Source organism: Podarcis gaigeae (genome assembly GCF_964106915.1).
Source record: "Podarcis gaigeae genome assembly, chromosome: 4".
Classification (NCBI taxonomy): Eukaryota; Metazoa; Chordata; class Lepidosauria; order Squamata; family Lacertidae; genus Podarcis; species Podarcis gaigeae.
Genome location: NC_139677.1, coordinates 43,172,662 through 43,186,568, shown reverse-complemented (window position 1 = coordinate 43,186,568; position 13,907 = coordinate 43,172,662). Strand labels below are relative to the sequence as shown.

The following is a 13,907-nucleotide window of genomic DNA, read 5'->3' as shown; positions in this document are numbered from 1 at the left end:
TCTGTGTGCCTGACATAGACTGACTCTCAACTTCTCCCCTTAGTTCCCAGTCACATGGTTGTTGTTTTTAATCATCCAGGAACTTAAAGCTCTTAACATTTCAGATATTCAGAGCACCTCTGAATATTGTAATGTTTACAACAATCCTGCAATTTAAGTCAGTATTGTTGTCCCTCATATTGAATAAGGGAGGACTGAAATCAAGAGTGGCTTGCCTACTACTACATAGTGAGTTCATGTCAGAATCATGATTCGAACTAGGGATTCCCTGATTCGTAGCATCGTCTCCTAGCCACTCTGCCGCACCAACTCTGCACTTCTCCTGAACTTCAGTAAGTGAAAGGTCATGCTTGTGCACCTAGCAGATCTAAAGGCAGATAACTCCTCATAATAATAATAATAATAATAATAATAATAATAATAATAAAAATAAAAATAAATAAATAAATAAATAAATAATTTTATTTATACCCTGCCCTAACATCCAATAATAAAAACAAGCTGAATGACTACAACTTAAAAACAAGATTGAAATGCAACATTAAAACATTAAGATGCAGCCTCTTCACAGGAGGAGAAAGGAAAAAGAAAGAGGGGGAGGAAATCAAACTGATTCTAAGCCAAAGGCCAGGCGGAACAACTCTGTCTTACAGCCCTGCGGAAAGAAATCAGATCCTGCAGGGCCCTGGTCTCATGAGACAGAGAGTTCCACCAGGCCGGAGCCAGTGTTGAAAAAGCCCTGGCTCTGGTTGAGGCTAATCTAACTTCCTTAGGGCCTGGGACCTCTAGGGTGTTGCTATTTATGGACCTTAAGGTCCTCCGTGGGGCATACCGGAACTGGCGGCCCCGCAGGTATGAGGGTCCTAGGCTGAATCCACACAGCACCTGCACCGCTCATTCTGCACTCTTGGCACTTAGAAGGCCATCACGGAGGGTAGATAGAGGAACCCAGAAAAGGTGGAAACAGAAAGCATTCAAGAGGGGACCCCATAAAAAATTCAGGCCACCTTAGCCTTTGAAGCAGAACGTAAATATCCATGTATAATAAACAAGCTCCTGATTTTCAACAAATAATTTGACTTGGTTTGATGCAGTATATGATTAATTATCTTTTTTCTTTCATTTTCTTCTTGTATACTGTTAATGCAATAATTGCTCTTTTTCCATTTTTAAAATTTGCTGTAATTTGCCTTATTATATTTCAGTATTGTAAAGTGAAAAACATAATAAGCATTTCAATTATTAGCCCATGTTTGCAATTTTCAACAAGGTTCTGCAGCACTGCACTCTGTTAATAGTATAAGCTTGTTCGGTGGTTAAAGAAACATTATTCTAGTGAATGACTGGAGTTAATTTGGTTTAAATTGTTTGTTACGGTAGAATAAAAAATGAACACCAGAAGTCCCAGTATTTTATGTCATTTCCAGGGAAGAAGTATGTATGCTCCAGTCTATGCTTTCCTATCTATTCACAATTCTACAGTTATCATTTTGCCTTGATTTGCTATAACAGATGTCGCACCGTAATGTCCATTTTATAATACAGTCATTAGCAAACTTTTGTGCTCTTCCTGTTTGAAATGCATACAGTGAAAGTGTAGACTACCAAAAGCCTTTTCTTTTACTATTTAAAGTTCCATTGAAAAGCAAAAATTAAAAACAACTCCTCTCCTTTCTTTTGCCATTATTCGATTCTCCTATTCTCCCTCCCTTTTGTCCCCCCCCCTTTTTTTTTTGGCTTTCCTTTTCTTTCATTCTGCTGTCAGGAAAGTCTGCCTTTCAAGGGACAATTCTGTATAAAGTGGCACCAGCAAAGATTGACAGCTACAGACGCTTTAACAGTGAGTTAATTAAAAGAAAATAGGAAATGCTAAGCTAAGGCTGCTCCTTGATTGTGTACAAATTCATCTGCTAAAGAATAATGTCCATCCATTGCACTCAGTCTTGGCTGTTCTGTGAGCTGAAGTTGGTCTGGTTTGCTTCCCGTTGCACAGCACATACATTCTCAGAATGTATACCAATATTTCTTTTCAGCATGCATGTGTGTGTACATGTATGTACAGTGTTGGGATACACCTAAAGCGGCATGGAACTTTCCTAGGTACTTAATTTCAATTTCTATCTTGTATAGCTGCTGATAGAAGCACATATCTTCAAAGGAGCAGTAGGTCAGTGGTAGAGCTTTGCACTCAGAACATCCTAGGATTCAATTTCCTGTGTCCTCAGTTGAAAGGATCTTAGGCTTCAGGGCTGGGAAAAACCTCTGGTTGAAACTATGAGCAACCATTGCCCAAGTTAGGTTGATCTTTGTTTTGACTCTCTGTAGGGGAGTGTTCAAATAAAAAGGCAAGCCATTTTTATGCATTGAAGAACCAGGATGGGGGAACCTGAAATACTGCTCAAGTTGATTTCTGGCAATTGCCTGTCATCCAGTTGTTGTAAATTCGACCGAAGTACTTCCTGCCTCATTTCCTAACAATGAGCAGCTGTGGAACCCATCCTTATTCACAATATGACTATTTGACCAAGTTAAATTCAGCTGATTTTATACGTTATTCCTCAGAATGGATCTCAGAATGACAAGGAGTTGGGTGTGAGAACTTCAGTTTATACTACATAGCTGCAAACGGTGGGAGTGGGGAAGGGATACTTGTGACTTGAAACAAAAATGTGGGAGCAGTAGTGTGTTGCTCTTTCCTTGCTAGGGCTGGGCGATATCTGGTTTTCAGCATTGCTATATATCACCAGCTAAACATTGCGGTATACCAATTTATCACAATGTCTAGAAAAGGATGGAGCTATGTACAGGCATTGGCTGGCTTCATGGTTTTTCCCACATTGTGATTTTTGCATAGCACACGCACACCATGATTTGTGATATATTGCCAGGTCAAAAATTAGGAAACCAAAAACAGAATATGGGCTTTAAACTGTTTTTGGACGATATATCGCGCAGCCGTATTGCTTACTGCTTTGCTCCTGTAATTCCCTCCTCCAGACACTTTTTCAAGTATGTATTTGTCATGTCAGGAAAGTGGCTGGTGCAGGGAACTGCAGGAGAAAAGCAGTGGGAAGAAGCAAGGTGAAGGACCTCTTCCCTCCCATCGCTGTACTGCAGCCATTTGACAGATTGGTCTCTGCGAAATGCATAGTTCCAGCATTAGTCTGGCCTCTTGGTATTCTGCTTTTTATGCTGTCTCAGATTTCAGGTAAACATTGCCCTGAACACATGCTACGTTCTCTTTCCATTGAAGCTAATTGAATATCAAAAAGCTTTCCCCATTGTTAGACTGTAACTGCTGTGAAGTAAGCAATAGACATCTGTAAGTGCACAGAAAAATTAAAGCAAGTAAATAATGTAGAGGACAGAAATAGGAAATGAAATCTTACAATAATCCTTAGTTACAAAGATGGCAAAAGCATCCATGTTGATAGTTGCGTCCATAGTGATAGACTTACAGCCATGCTGAGGGCTCCAGCATTCATTTTGCACTGCTTAATGCATGTTGTTCCACGATGCAGGGGACTGCTCATTCCTCTTTATCCTGCATGATTTGTTGCCAGTGCCTAAGAAGTTAAGGTTTGTTTGTCTTAAATGAGAATTGGTGTGCTATATATACCATATATACTAGAAAGGAATTGGCAAAAAACTTGGACAATAAAATTGCATTTGTTGAAAAAAATATGCCTGAAAAAAATACATGTTGTTGGCATCGGTCTGTCAGCATCTGTTTTGGAGAGACATGTTTTATTGCAGGTGGGGTAGATGAAGGTGTCCTGTTTTGCTGCCACAGCTGCACCACATCATTTCTTCTCTGTGTACATGAATATTATTAGGAAATGTTTTTTGCATTCCACCAGGTTTCTGTTACACCTGCTATATCTGTACCTCTCCAGCTATCTCTACCTTTCTACTGGGCCCTGATTGTAGAACACGTAGCGTTTCTGAGAAAGCTACCTTGGAAGTCCTGGCTTTAATCCTGTATCTAGCAACTTAAATTTGGCTTCCAGGCCTGCACAACTACTTTCCCCCAGGGGGCAGACTTTGATAATTTGGTGCCCCCCACAAAATATTTCTTACTGTCACAATACAGTAATTCCTTCCGGTACAGTTGCTTTTATGGATCTTCTCAGGAGGTACTCGTATAAATATAGTATTGTTTTTGTGGTTGTTAAGTGCCCCTCTGTGCATAGGAACCGCCCACACCACCCTAATTCTGACGCTGCAGTCCCCCATATAATTTGTACCAACTCACACATCCCCAGCACTGTCTACACAGCCTATCTAGATTATACGTCACATATTTTAACACTAGGCAGGTAATTTACTGCAGGTAAGCACACCCATCCCACACCCAGCTGTTTGTGTACATCAGGCTTCCTCAGCCTCGGCCTTCCAGATGTTTTTGGCCTACAACTCCCATGATCCCTAGCTAGCAGGACCAGTGGTCAGGGATGATGGGAATTATAGTCTCAAAACATCCAGAGGGCTGAGGTTGAGGAAACCTGGTGTACATAATAATCAAATTTCCCATGACTGGGAGTCCTCTGCTCCTCAGCAGGACACAGTACCTGTTCACTCTCCAAGGAATTGATCCCTTCAGGTGCATCATTTCCTTGTTTTTCAGAGTGATGCCTTTCTTACCTGAAAAGTTGTCACACTGAGACTGATGCATTTCTGTCACATTTATGAAGGTCTTGCCCACCAATCAGTATCTTTTTCTCAGCTTCTGTACCCTAGATCACCTTAGGGGAACAAATTTAATTCCTGAGTTCCAGGAGGTCATTGCACCAAGCACATCTCCCCCCCCCCCCATAACTGCTGCCTAACAGGAAGATAGTTGTACACCTGTCACTCTACAATACCCTAGCTTTCTGTCTGCATATCTCATATTTATTGGCTTTCTTTACTTGGGAGCTTGTGATTTATTAGAGATGGGGAATTGAGTTGAATAATGTGCTTGTTACACTTTGTTGTCATCGAGGCCCTGAGACACTTTGTCAGCAAAGGTAGATAATGTTGGTTTGAACATGTAGACTCATCCTTTCTCTCTCACAGCAAGTAAGTTGCTTACACTTTTGTTGCTCTTTTTTTCACTCATTCCTTGTGTGTTCCTTATCTTGAAGATAAAACTTTAGGGAAGAGAAAATAGGTAGTGATGGAGCAAATAGTTTGCATGCAAATGTTCCCAGGTTCAGTCTCTGAAATTACCTGCTAAAAGGATCAGGTAGCAGGTGATGCCATGGATTCCTCTTTGAGATCTTGTGGAACTATCAGTTAGAGAAGATAGCACTGGATTGGTGGTCTGCATAAAACATAAATATGCAGTAAAGTGGAAAGAAGTAAAATTCACTGTTTCCTTTCTCACGCTTCCCTTCTCCCTCCAGGAGTGATACCCCAAGACAATGCCTATTTGTATCTTAGCTTTATAACTTTTCCTCCTTGGCTGCTAGGATCAGATTAGACAGAAATAGTTGCCTGGCTCAGATGTTTGCCTTTCATAAGTCATAGTCATGATTAACCACAGTTCTGACTCCAGATGACGTGGAAAGCTGTGCTTCAACATAATGAATGTGGAAGATTCTAAATTCCCAGCTATGAAGGAGGACACTCGCTTTCTCCCATTCTTCTTGTTCCAAGAAACTGGTTTAACATGTTGTGCTAACATGGCTAGAGTGTGACACAGGTAAACCAGTGTTGTCTAAGTTAGCCAGTACAAAAACTGAATATTTGTTAGTGACAAGCAACCTTTAGGAGCAAAATAGAATGATCAGATACATCTTGAGTTTGCTTGCACAGAGGAAAAGTTGGCATGCAACCATAGCAATAAAATATCCATTCTCTCTGAAGATACTGAGTGCTTTGAAGGAGAAACAAGTTTACCCTCTAATATAAACAGAATAGCCTTTCTCAATGAGGATAGTAGAGTAAAACAAGTTGTCTGTCTTTGATTTATTTTATTCCTGCACAGGGGTGTGGATATGTGCCTTTGAAACAAGATTGTCTCAGCTAGAGAGGAATGTAATTAAATGTTTTGGCAATGATCAGGTTACACAGAGTATTTGATTGCATATTTGATTAAGTACTATTTAGCTTTCTTTTTCTTCCTTAAATAATATATCATTTTGATTGCGTAACTGGCTTGATGTGAGTCATACACTTAAAAGGTCACATATATATGGATTGACTACAAGTATCATCTGAATAAGATTGGTATGGTAAGAACCTCGGCATTCAATTAATTTTCTCATCTCCCCTCTCCCCCTCAATTTTCATTACACAAGTGTTCTGAATTAATTTCTTGGATCTTCTTCTGGATCCAGTAGCAGCAGTAAGTACAAGCAGTATGAAGTCAGGTAAACCTGATGATGCTCAGTGTGAAAAAACTTCACCTGTGTATACCCATTTGTTCTAGCCAGGTGGCCCCGAGACTCTGCACCAGATGGTTAGAGCTGACATGGCCACCAAAGGCTGGGGGCTTTTGTTGTGGTCATACCTTAGTTATAGATTGCCCTGTTCAAGCATATTCACCTTGTGTCAGCCATACTACCCTTTAGGCAGCAGATGAAAACTGCCCTATTCTCCCCAGCGTTTGATAGGATATATAGTGATGTGGTTGTAACCTGTTTACAGTTGCTGGTGTGTGTCATACCACTGTGTGATAAAATAACAGTGTTGTGTACAATGTTAAAACATGAAGCACCATTTTTAAAAAAATAAAATAAAGATTGTCATTAAGGTGACATTAATAAAAATTAAATAGCTTCAAAATCCTGTCGGCATGATTTTGAAACCTCTTTTGAAAGTCGAAAGCAAGGATGTCTTGACGATTTGCTGCTTGATTCATGTGCCATAGCATGGGACCGACAACAATATATTCTAGACTTCTAGTTGAGGCCACTTGGGCATGTGTAACATTAGAGACAAGCTGTGCTGTTTTACATTCCTCTAACTTTGTGTCTAGCAGGGACGCGGGTGGCATTGTGGTCTAAACCACAGAGCCTAGGGCTTGCCTATCAGAAGGTTGGTGGTTCGAATCCCCGTGACGGGGTGAGCTCCCATTGTTCGGTCCCAGCTCCTGCCCACCTATCAATTCAAAAGCACGTCAAAGTGCAAGTAGATAAATAGGTACCACTCTGGTGGGAAGGTAAATGGTGTTTTCGTGCGCTGCTCTGGTTCGCCAGAAGCGGCTTAATCATGCTGGCCACATGACCCGGAAGCTGTCTGCGGACAAAACGCTGGCTCCCTCGGCCTATACAGCTAGATGAGCATGCAACCCCAGAGTCGTTCACAACTGGACCTAATGGTCAGAGGTACCTTTACCTTTACCTTTGTGTCTTACAGTGCAATCCTAACCACGTCTACTCGGAAGTAAGTCCTGTTGAATTCAATGGGGCTTACTCCCAGGAAAGTGGGGTTAGGATTGCAGCCTAAGGCATCTTGAAGACCACTGTTGGAAAAGCAGGTAAGAAATACCGCTTATTTGTCAAAGGCCTCTCCCCACTTTATCCAAAGGAGGAGAGGATCTCATTTCGTTTTGCTTTTTTTACCGATTCAGTAAACCCACCTTATCACACACACTTGCTTCATCACCTAATTGCCTAACAGCTTCATCTGGCTTTACATAAATCATAATATTATGATGCCTTCCATATCAAGTTACAAAAGGAATTAATTGAGAACATTTTAAATGCAATCTTTTATGGCTGCTAGATATCTTTCACATCCTTGCATAAAGCCATCCTGGCAATGGACAGAAGGGACAAGTAAATACATCACACACTGTTTTTAAATACCAGTTTAAGTGGCCAAGAAGCCATGAAGCTGAACCAACACTGCTAGGTTATGGGACCATTTAGATAAATTATGTAACCGCTGCATCAGACAGAATTTTGGAAGTCTCTTTTCAGGCATGCAGATCTCATTGAACCTGTCATTGAAAAGCTGCAAATTATTCCAGCAGGGCTCCAATTTCAGCTATCAGAAATACTGGTGGTATTCCAACTGGGAATACCTAAGAACTTAATTTTGCACTTGGTCAAGATCAAAAACAGCAAAGAATCCTTGTATTTCAGCATTGCAACAGATGTGGAAGTATAGTTTAAATTTGAATTTGTTTATTTTTAAATGGTGGAATACCTGTTTATCCTCATATGTTCTCCATAATGCTAATAACCAGTGCTTTATTTATAAAAAAAAAATGTTTAGGGGTGCTCGCATTTTCCTACTCATATTGAAATGCTGCCCCTCAATGAGGCTAAACTTAGATTCACAAAATGTTTAGGGGTATGCTTACCCCTGCGTACCCCCCCAGAAAAAAGCACTGCTAATAACCTTAATAAACCAGACGCTGATTGTTCTACATTCAGTTCTACTGCTACAATAAGATTTTTCTAATTCCTAATATAGGAAATTAGAATCATAGAACTATAGAGTTGGAAGGCACCACAAGGATCATCTAATCCAATCCTTCAGATGCAGGAATCTCAACTAAAGCATTCATGACAGATGGCCATCCAACCACTGCTTAAAAACCTCCAAGGATGGAAGCCCGTTCCACTGTATAGGCTTATCTGCTGCTGCATGAGTGTTGCTTTGCTTACCTTCACTTTTTGAAAATCTTAAGCCACAATTTTCGTTTTTGACTTTCCCTCTTGTAGGTTTGAGAGATGCTACCGGCTCAGAAAGTGACGGTGGTGATTCAAGCAGCACGAAATCAGAAGGAGCTAATGGAGCAGCAACAATCCAACCCAAAAAGGTCAAAGGGGTTGGCTTTGGAGACATTTTTAAGGACAAACCTATAAAGCTACGTCCAAGGTCAATAGAAGTAGATAATGACTTTCTTCCAGTTGACAAGGTACAGTTTCTAACTTAATTCCTATGTGTGGACCTGCTTGGTTTCCCCCTCCCAAGTTTGGCTGTTGGGTTTGTCCTCTGCTCTGCCAAGGTCAAGAAAATGAACATTGGTTAACTGATGTGATCATTGCCATTGCCTATAAGAAAGATACATCACACCAGTGATTCATTCCTTCATGCACACCTGGCCTCACTAACTATAGCTAAGAGAACAAGCTTTCAATATCTACTTTAAGATTATACTAATATTATTATGGGATATGGTAATTCTATTCAGTTACACTGTCTTCAGTGTGGTTTTGTACATTTTTTCCCCACCAAGCTGCAGCTATGGTGAGTTCCATAAATGAGTACCAGTGATCGGCCTGTGGAATCTTCCTTTCCAAAGTGTATTCTATAAACTTATCATTGCTCTGGACGTTCCACGTTATGGTACATATAATGCAATATGAACAGGTTGTGCTGCTTAATCTTACCATAGTTCTCTATTATGTAAAGTGAAATTTGTAAAGTGGTTCTTTATTTAACCAATTTTAAGGTTCTGCTACTTACGTACAAAGCCCTAAATAACTGGACCCAGCCAGGGCTCTACAGTCAGCTGATGAAACATGGTTAGTTTTGCCACAGCCTGATAATTTTTTATTTAGGCAAGCATTTCCCTGAACTGAATTTCTGATTTTATTAACTGACTTTTTCATTTTAAAACGGTTTTAATTGTCATGCTTTTTAATCACTTGTTTTAGTGTATATTTTAATCAAGGATGTTCTGGTATTGAGTGGAATCATTATTGTTTAACCACGTATTGATTTATAGTTGTAAAATACTTAGAAGCCATTTTGGCATGTAGGTGGTATATAAATTAATAATTGATTATTTCATAATAGTATGGTAGTTTTGCATTGGCAACTAGATGATCAGTCTGAGCGACTCTTCAGGTCATTGATGTTTTAACTACATAGTTATGTGGAAGTGCTGGTTTCAATCTAAGGATTAACTAACACTAGCTAAATAGTCTCGCTCTTAAAAAAAAAAGAAAGAAATACAATTATCCTGCCTGAGAGTCATACACTTCAATTGATAGGCTTGTGGATAGAGTGTACTTAATCCATTTGCTGCGTGAGAATGAGATTAAAAGCATGCTGATGAGTGTGTGTGTGTTTTAAAGAAATAACTCTGTAGGTGTGCTAAAAATCTATAAGGTTTACATATGTGTGTATATAGTCTGGTCAGTTTCTGAATGAGCTAACTTCACATCATGGGTTTTGATACTAGCTTCTTTCACTCAGAAGAATTTGTTTTAAATCACTGTCTGAGGTTGCTAAAAAAACAGTGAGCCTTGATTGTTTGAAACCAAAACTAATACTGCAGACGTCCTTCTGGGCTCACAGGAAGGTGGGAGCTCTTGACCTGAGGCTTTACTCATGCTCATTGCAACTTAAGCATGATCCACTAAACTATTGTTTAGTGTGACATGGGAGACCAACCATTTTGTTACATAATCTATTTTCATTCTTCACCAACTTCACTTTCATCTTATCTGGATCTAACTGTTCCTTTGACCACAGCCTCTAATAACTGGTTTAATATACTCTCACGCCCCCTACCACATGATTGTGCTCCATTCCTCCCATCCAACAGCCAATATTAGCCAATATTTGTAAAAATTGAAACTAAACTCAACTGAAATCCTCCTTCTCTGTAACAAGGAAAGAAGCACACAAACCCAGCAGTCCTTTCCTTGGGCTCCTTGGGCCTCATCCGTGCAGCACTAAACCATAGTTTAGCTAGAGCACAAACCATCTGTATTAGTTCCTAAGGTTCACTTTTCTTTCAAAATCCCTTTTTCTCACAGCAAATTGATTGTTAGGTTCCTACCACTCCTTCAAATGCACTTAAGGGCCACTTGGCTTGCAAAATCTCTTTTTGCAGCAAATTGATTTTTTATCATATTCATATCACTCCTGAAATTTCATATGCTCTTAAGGGCTACTTGGTGCTGTCTAGAGTTTATGGGATTTTCTAACAGTAGGCATTTCACTTCTGCTTGCACACATCTTAAGAAAAGGTCAATAAAATTGATTTCTATACGATAGAATTACATGATGAATAATAGCTTTAAAGTGAGGTATATTTTCCCTTCCCGACATGAAAACTGCACTCTCAATAAATGTTCTCTTTTCTATTTATAACAGTCTAACTATACAAACAGAATCCTGTTCATGTTCCTTAGATGATGATGAGTCTTGGAAAGCAAACAACTCTTCCAAGAATTTCCTTTTCTAAGAGATCATTATACCCTCTTGTGCAAAGCTGATTTTGCAAACCAGCTCATGTTGTGAAACTACTTTTAGACCAGAGGTTTGGAGAAGTAGTAGATTATTGCAAAGGAACACTGTACAATTGTTAGTGCAGCAGTAAGTTTTACAAATATTTGTCTTCACTGTCTAAAGAATATCAGGTATAACTCAGTTGAGATCTGGTTTTTAATTTAAACAAACACCTGAATATGTGTGTGCAGTCATTCTCATTTAGTATATGATCACATAAGTGGGGTTCACAAGCTCTATTTAGCATTACGTGTCAGTGGAAATGGATAGTAAAGTAGGGTGTGATGTCTGATAAAAGAAAGGGTGCCACTTGAACTGCTATGAGATTCAACACCATAACAATTCCCCATCTTAGTTTATAGACAAAAACAGATTCTTGAAACAATAACTGCAGTCTGCTATCCATGACGCTGCTCACTTTACAAGAGTCAAGGACCAGATGTTATGAAAATATGTCCATTTCATTGAAATTGATGTGTTGGACTACTTCAGAAGACCCCCCGTTTCAAAAAATCTGTGTTTGAGATGACAGAAATTGCAGGGGTGAAAATTGACAAGCAGTTGTGGCACATGTACCACTGCTTCTGCTCAAAGACCACAAATTTAGATGAAAAATGCTCTTGGAAAACGTGAGTACTAGGATTAAAACAGTAGATAATACAGTTGCTTCTGATTTACTTTATCAGTTCCTCTATATTAACAGTTATTTTACAAGAATAGCAGCTTGGAAAACCAATCTTATCCATTGAGCAATTATTTTAAAGTAGAGTGTTTTATCAGAAAATGACTTTGTTCAGCACCTTCTCCTTCTAACATTCATTTGAGTTCAAATGTAGGTATGTATCACTGTAGAGGTCAGAGGATCCGCCACAATAAGAGCCCGTGATTGGTTTTCCTACATAGAAAGGTTAATGTGCAAGAGAAAAAGCAGGATGAGAATCAGACTGTACTGCTCTAGTTTTCTTCATAGATTCAAGGATCATCAAGTGGATCTCTCTCTCTCTCTCTCTCTCTCTCTCTCTCTCACACACACACACACACACACACACACACACTTTATTTCTCCATCCTTCATCCTTCAACCAACTCCAGAGGTTGCCAACAGCAGAGGGCATCATAAGAGTAAGTTTCAGCATGATAGTTTGCCTAATGTATAATTACACCGACCAGGGATGGGAATTAGAGCCAGCCAGCAGGCCAGATCCTTATCTCCTCCACACACCCTTGAGCCTTGTTTGACAGGTGGGTAGGGCCACCCACCTGTCACTCACATCACAATGATATCAGGTGGCCCATTTTTGCATAGCACTGTGCACAGTAGCCCCGACAATCAGATCTTGCACAGTGCTGTGCAGCTTGCCAGCTGCAAAGATCATCTGACCGTTGGGGCTTGCACAACGCTGTACACAGAGGTCCTGATGGTCAGCTGACTGTCAGCACTTGCATGGATTGGATGTTGCCCACGGATGAGAGAGACCAACCTTCTGGTTTAATATTGTGTTTTTGTTTTGGTGATAGCTACTCAATGTTTCTCTCACTTTTCCAAATAAATTTCTAAAATGAGTTTCTGGGCTGTACTGGTTTCTGATTTCTTGTTTGTTTCCCCCCATGTTGTTTTGACCTTTGGGCTATACTGCTGTTTTAAAGTGCCTTGGAGCACAGGAAGGATGATGGGCTGAAATTATGAGACTCTGAATTTGTCTGGACTCCCTCCTCCCCAGTAGATTACAGTATGACAGTGGGAGTCCTACAGTCCTTGCCCTAGGTGACAATAAGTGGTGGCAGCGGAAAGAAAGAAGTAAGACAGCCCCATAGTGTAAGTGAGCTATTCTACTGGGTTGGTGCTGGAGTGGGAAGCTACAGGCTTTCACAGGATATATCTAATCCAAGGCTGGCAATTTATCCAATGGAGTTCTTAAGCATTTGGAGTCCTGAAAATGTAGTACAGTTATTTTTAAGAACAAGCTACTGGAAAACTAGAAGGCTAGACTTTAGTTGTTTCCAAATGGTGTATTCCATCAGTTGCCTGAACTGAAACTCATCGTTTCGGAAACTGGGCTTGGTGACTCAGTGTGGGTGGCTTCTTGCCTTGTGTGAGTCAAATCTGAACCTGTTCCACTGCATAGTTTCAGCTGAGCATATTGATGTCTGTGTGACAAATTAGTCCAGGGTTGTAATTATTTCTGTTGATTAAATGTTCAGTGTTCCCCTTCCTAGGGCATAAGTAAACATGATTGGCAGCACTGATCAAATTGTTATTCCATGCATTTAAACATGGTCTGTTTTCAATCCGGGTATTATTCTTCACCAGTTTGGTGTCCTAACATTTACCTTTACTGCATTATGCATACCTTGGTATTTCCATGTTTTCTCCTATAGTAGCACTACAGAAGCCACATCTATCATCTAGAATACAATATAACTTAATTAACATTTATAATGCACTTCCTTGTTCCTTTCGGTCACTCTTCATAGAAATCATGCTCCCTGGCCCCAGTACAAAAACATTCTCAGGAACAAAGACATTTGATCATTTTTAAAAAAATAACATTTTATAAAATTAAAATAAGGTATTCTTCTCTGGATTCATTTCTGGATGCCTTATTTAAAAAGTACTTTATCTTTAGTTCTGAAAATTATACCCTCCATTCCTCATGCTGTCTGTTCTGCTTCTCTGTATGTGTTGTCAGAAGAAGCCCAGGGTTTTTATATTTGTTTTTCTC

At 39.8% G+C, this 13,907-nt stretch overlaps 1 protein-coding gene across 8 annotated transcripts in view; it reads left to right on the top strand.

Moving 5' to 3' along the window:
* Nucleotides 1–13,907, top strand: part of SH3KBP1 (SH3 domain containing kinase binding protein 1) — a 138,345-nt gene that overhangs the window by 78,023 nt on the left and 46,415 nt on the right. For 4 of the 8 annotated variants that reach the window (XM_083734349.1, XM_083734344.1, XM_083734347.1 and 1 more), the window contains 2 exons: nucleotides 1,766–1,840; nucleotides 8,661–8,857. In XM_083734349.1, coding sequence (XP_083590475.1) covers nucleotides 1,766–1,840; nucleotides 8,661–8,857 — 272 coding nt within the window. The remainder of the gene's footprint in view (nucleotides 1–1,765; nucleotides 1,841–8,660; nucleotides 8,858–13,907) is intronic. The other 4 variants (XM_083734346.1, XM_083734350.1, XM_083734348.1 and 1 more) reach the window with 1 other exon arrangement.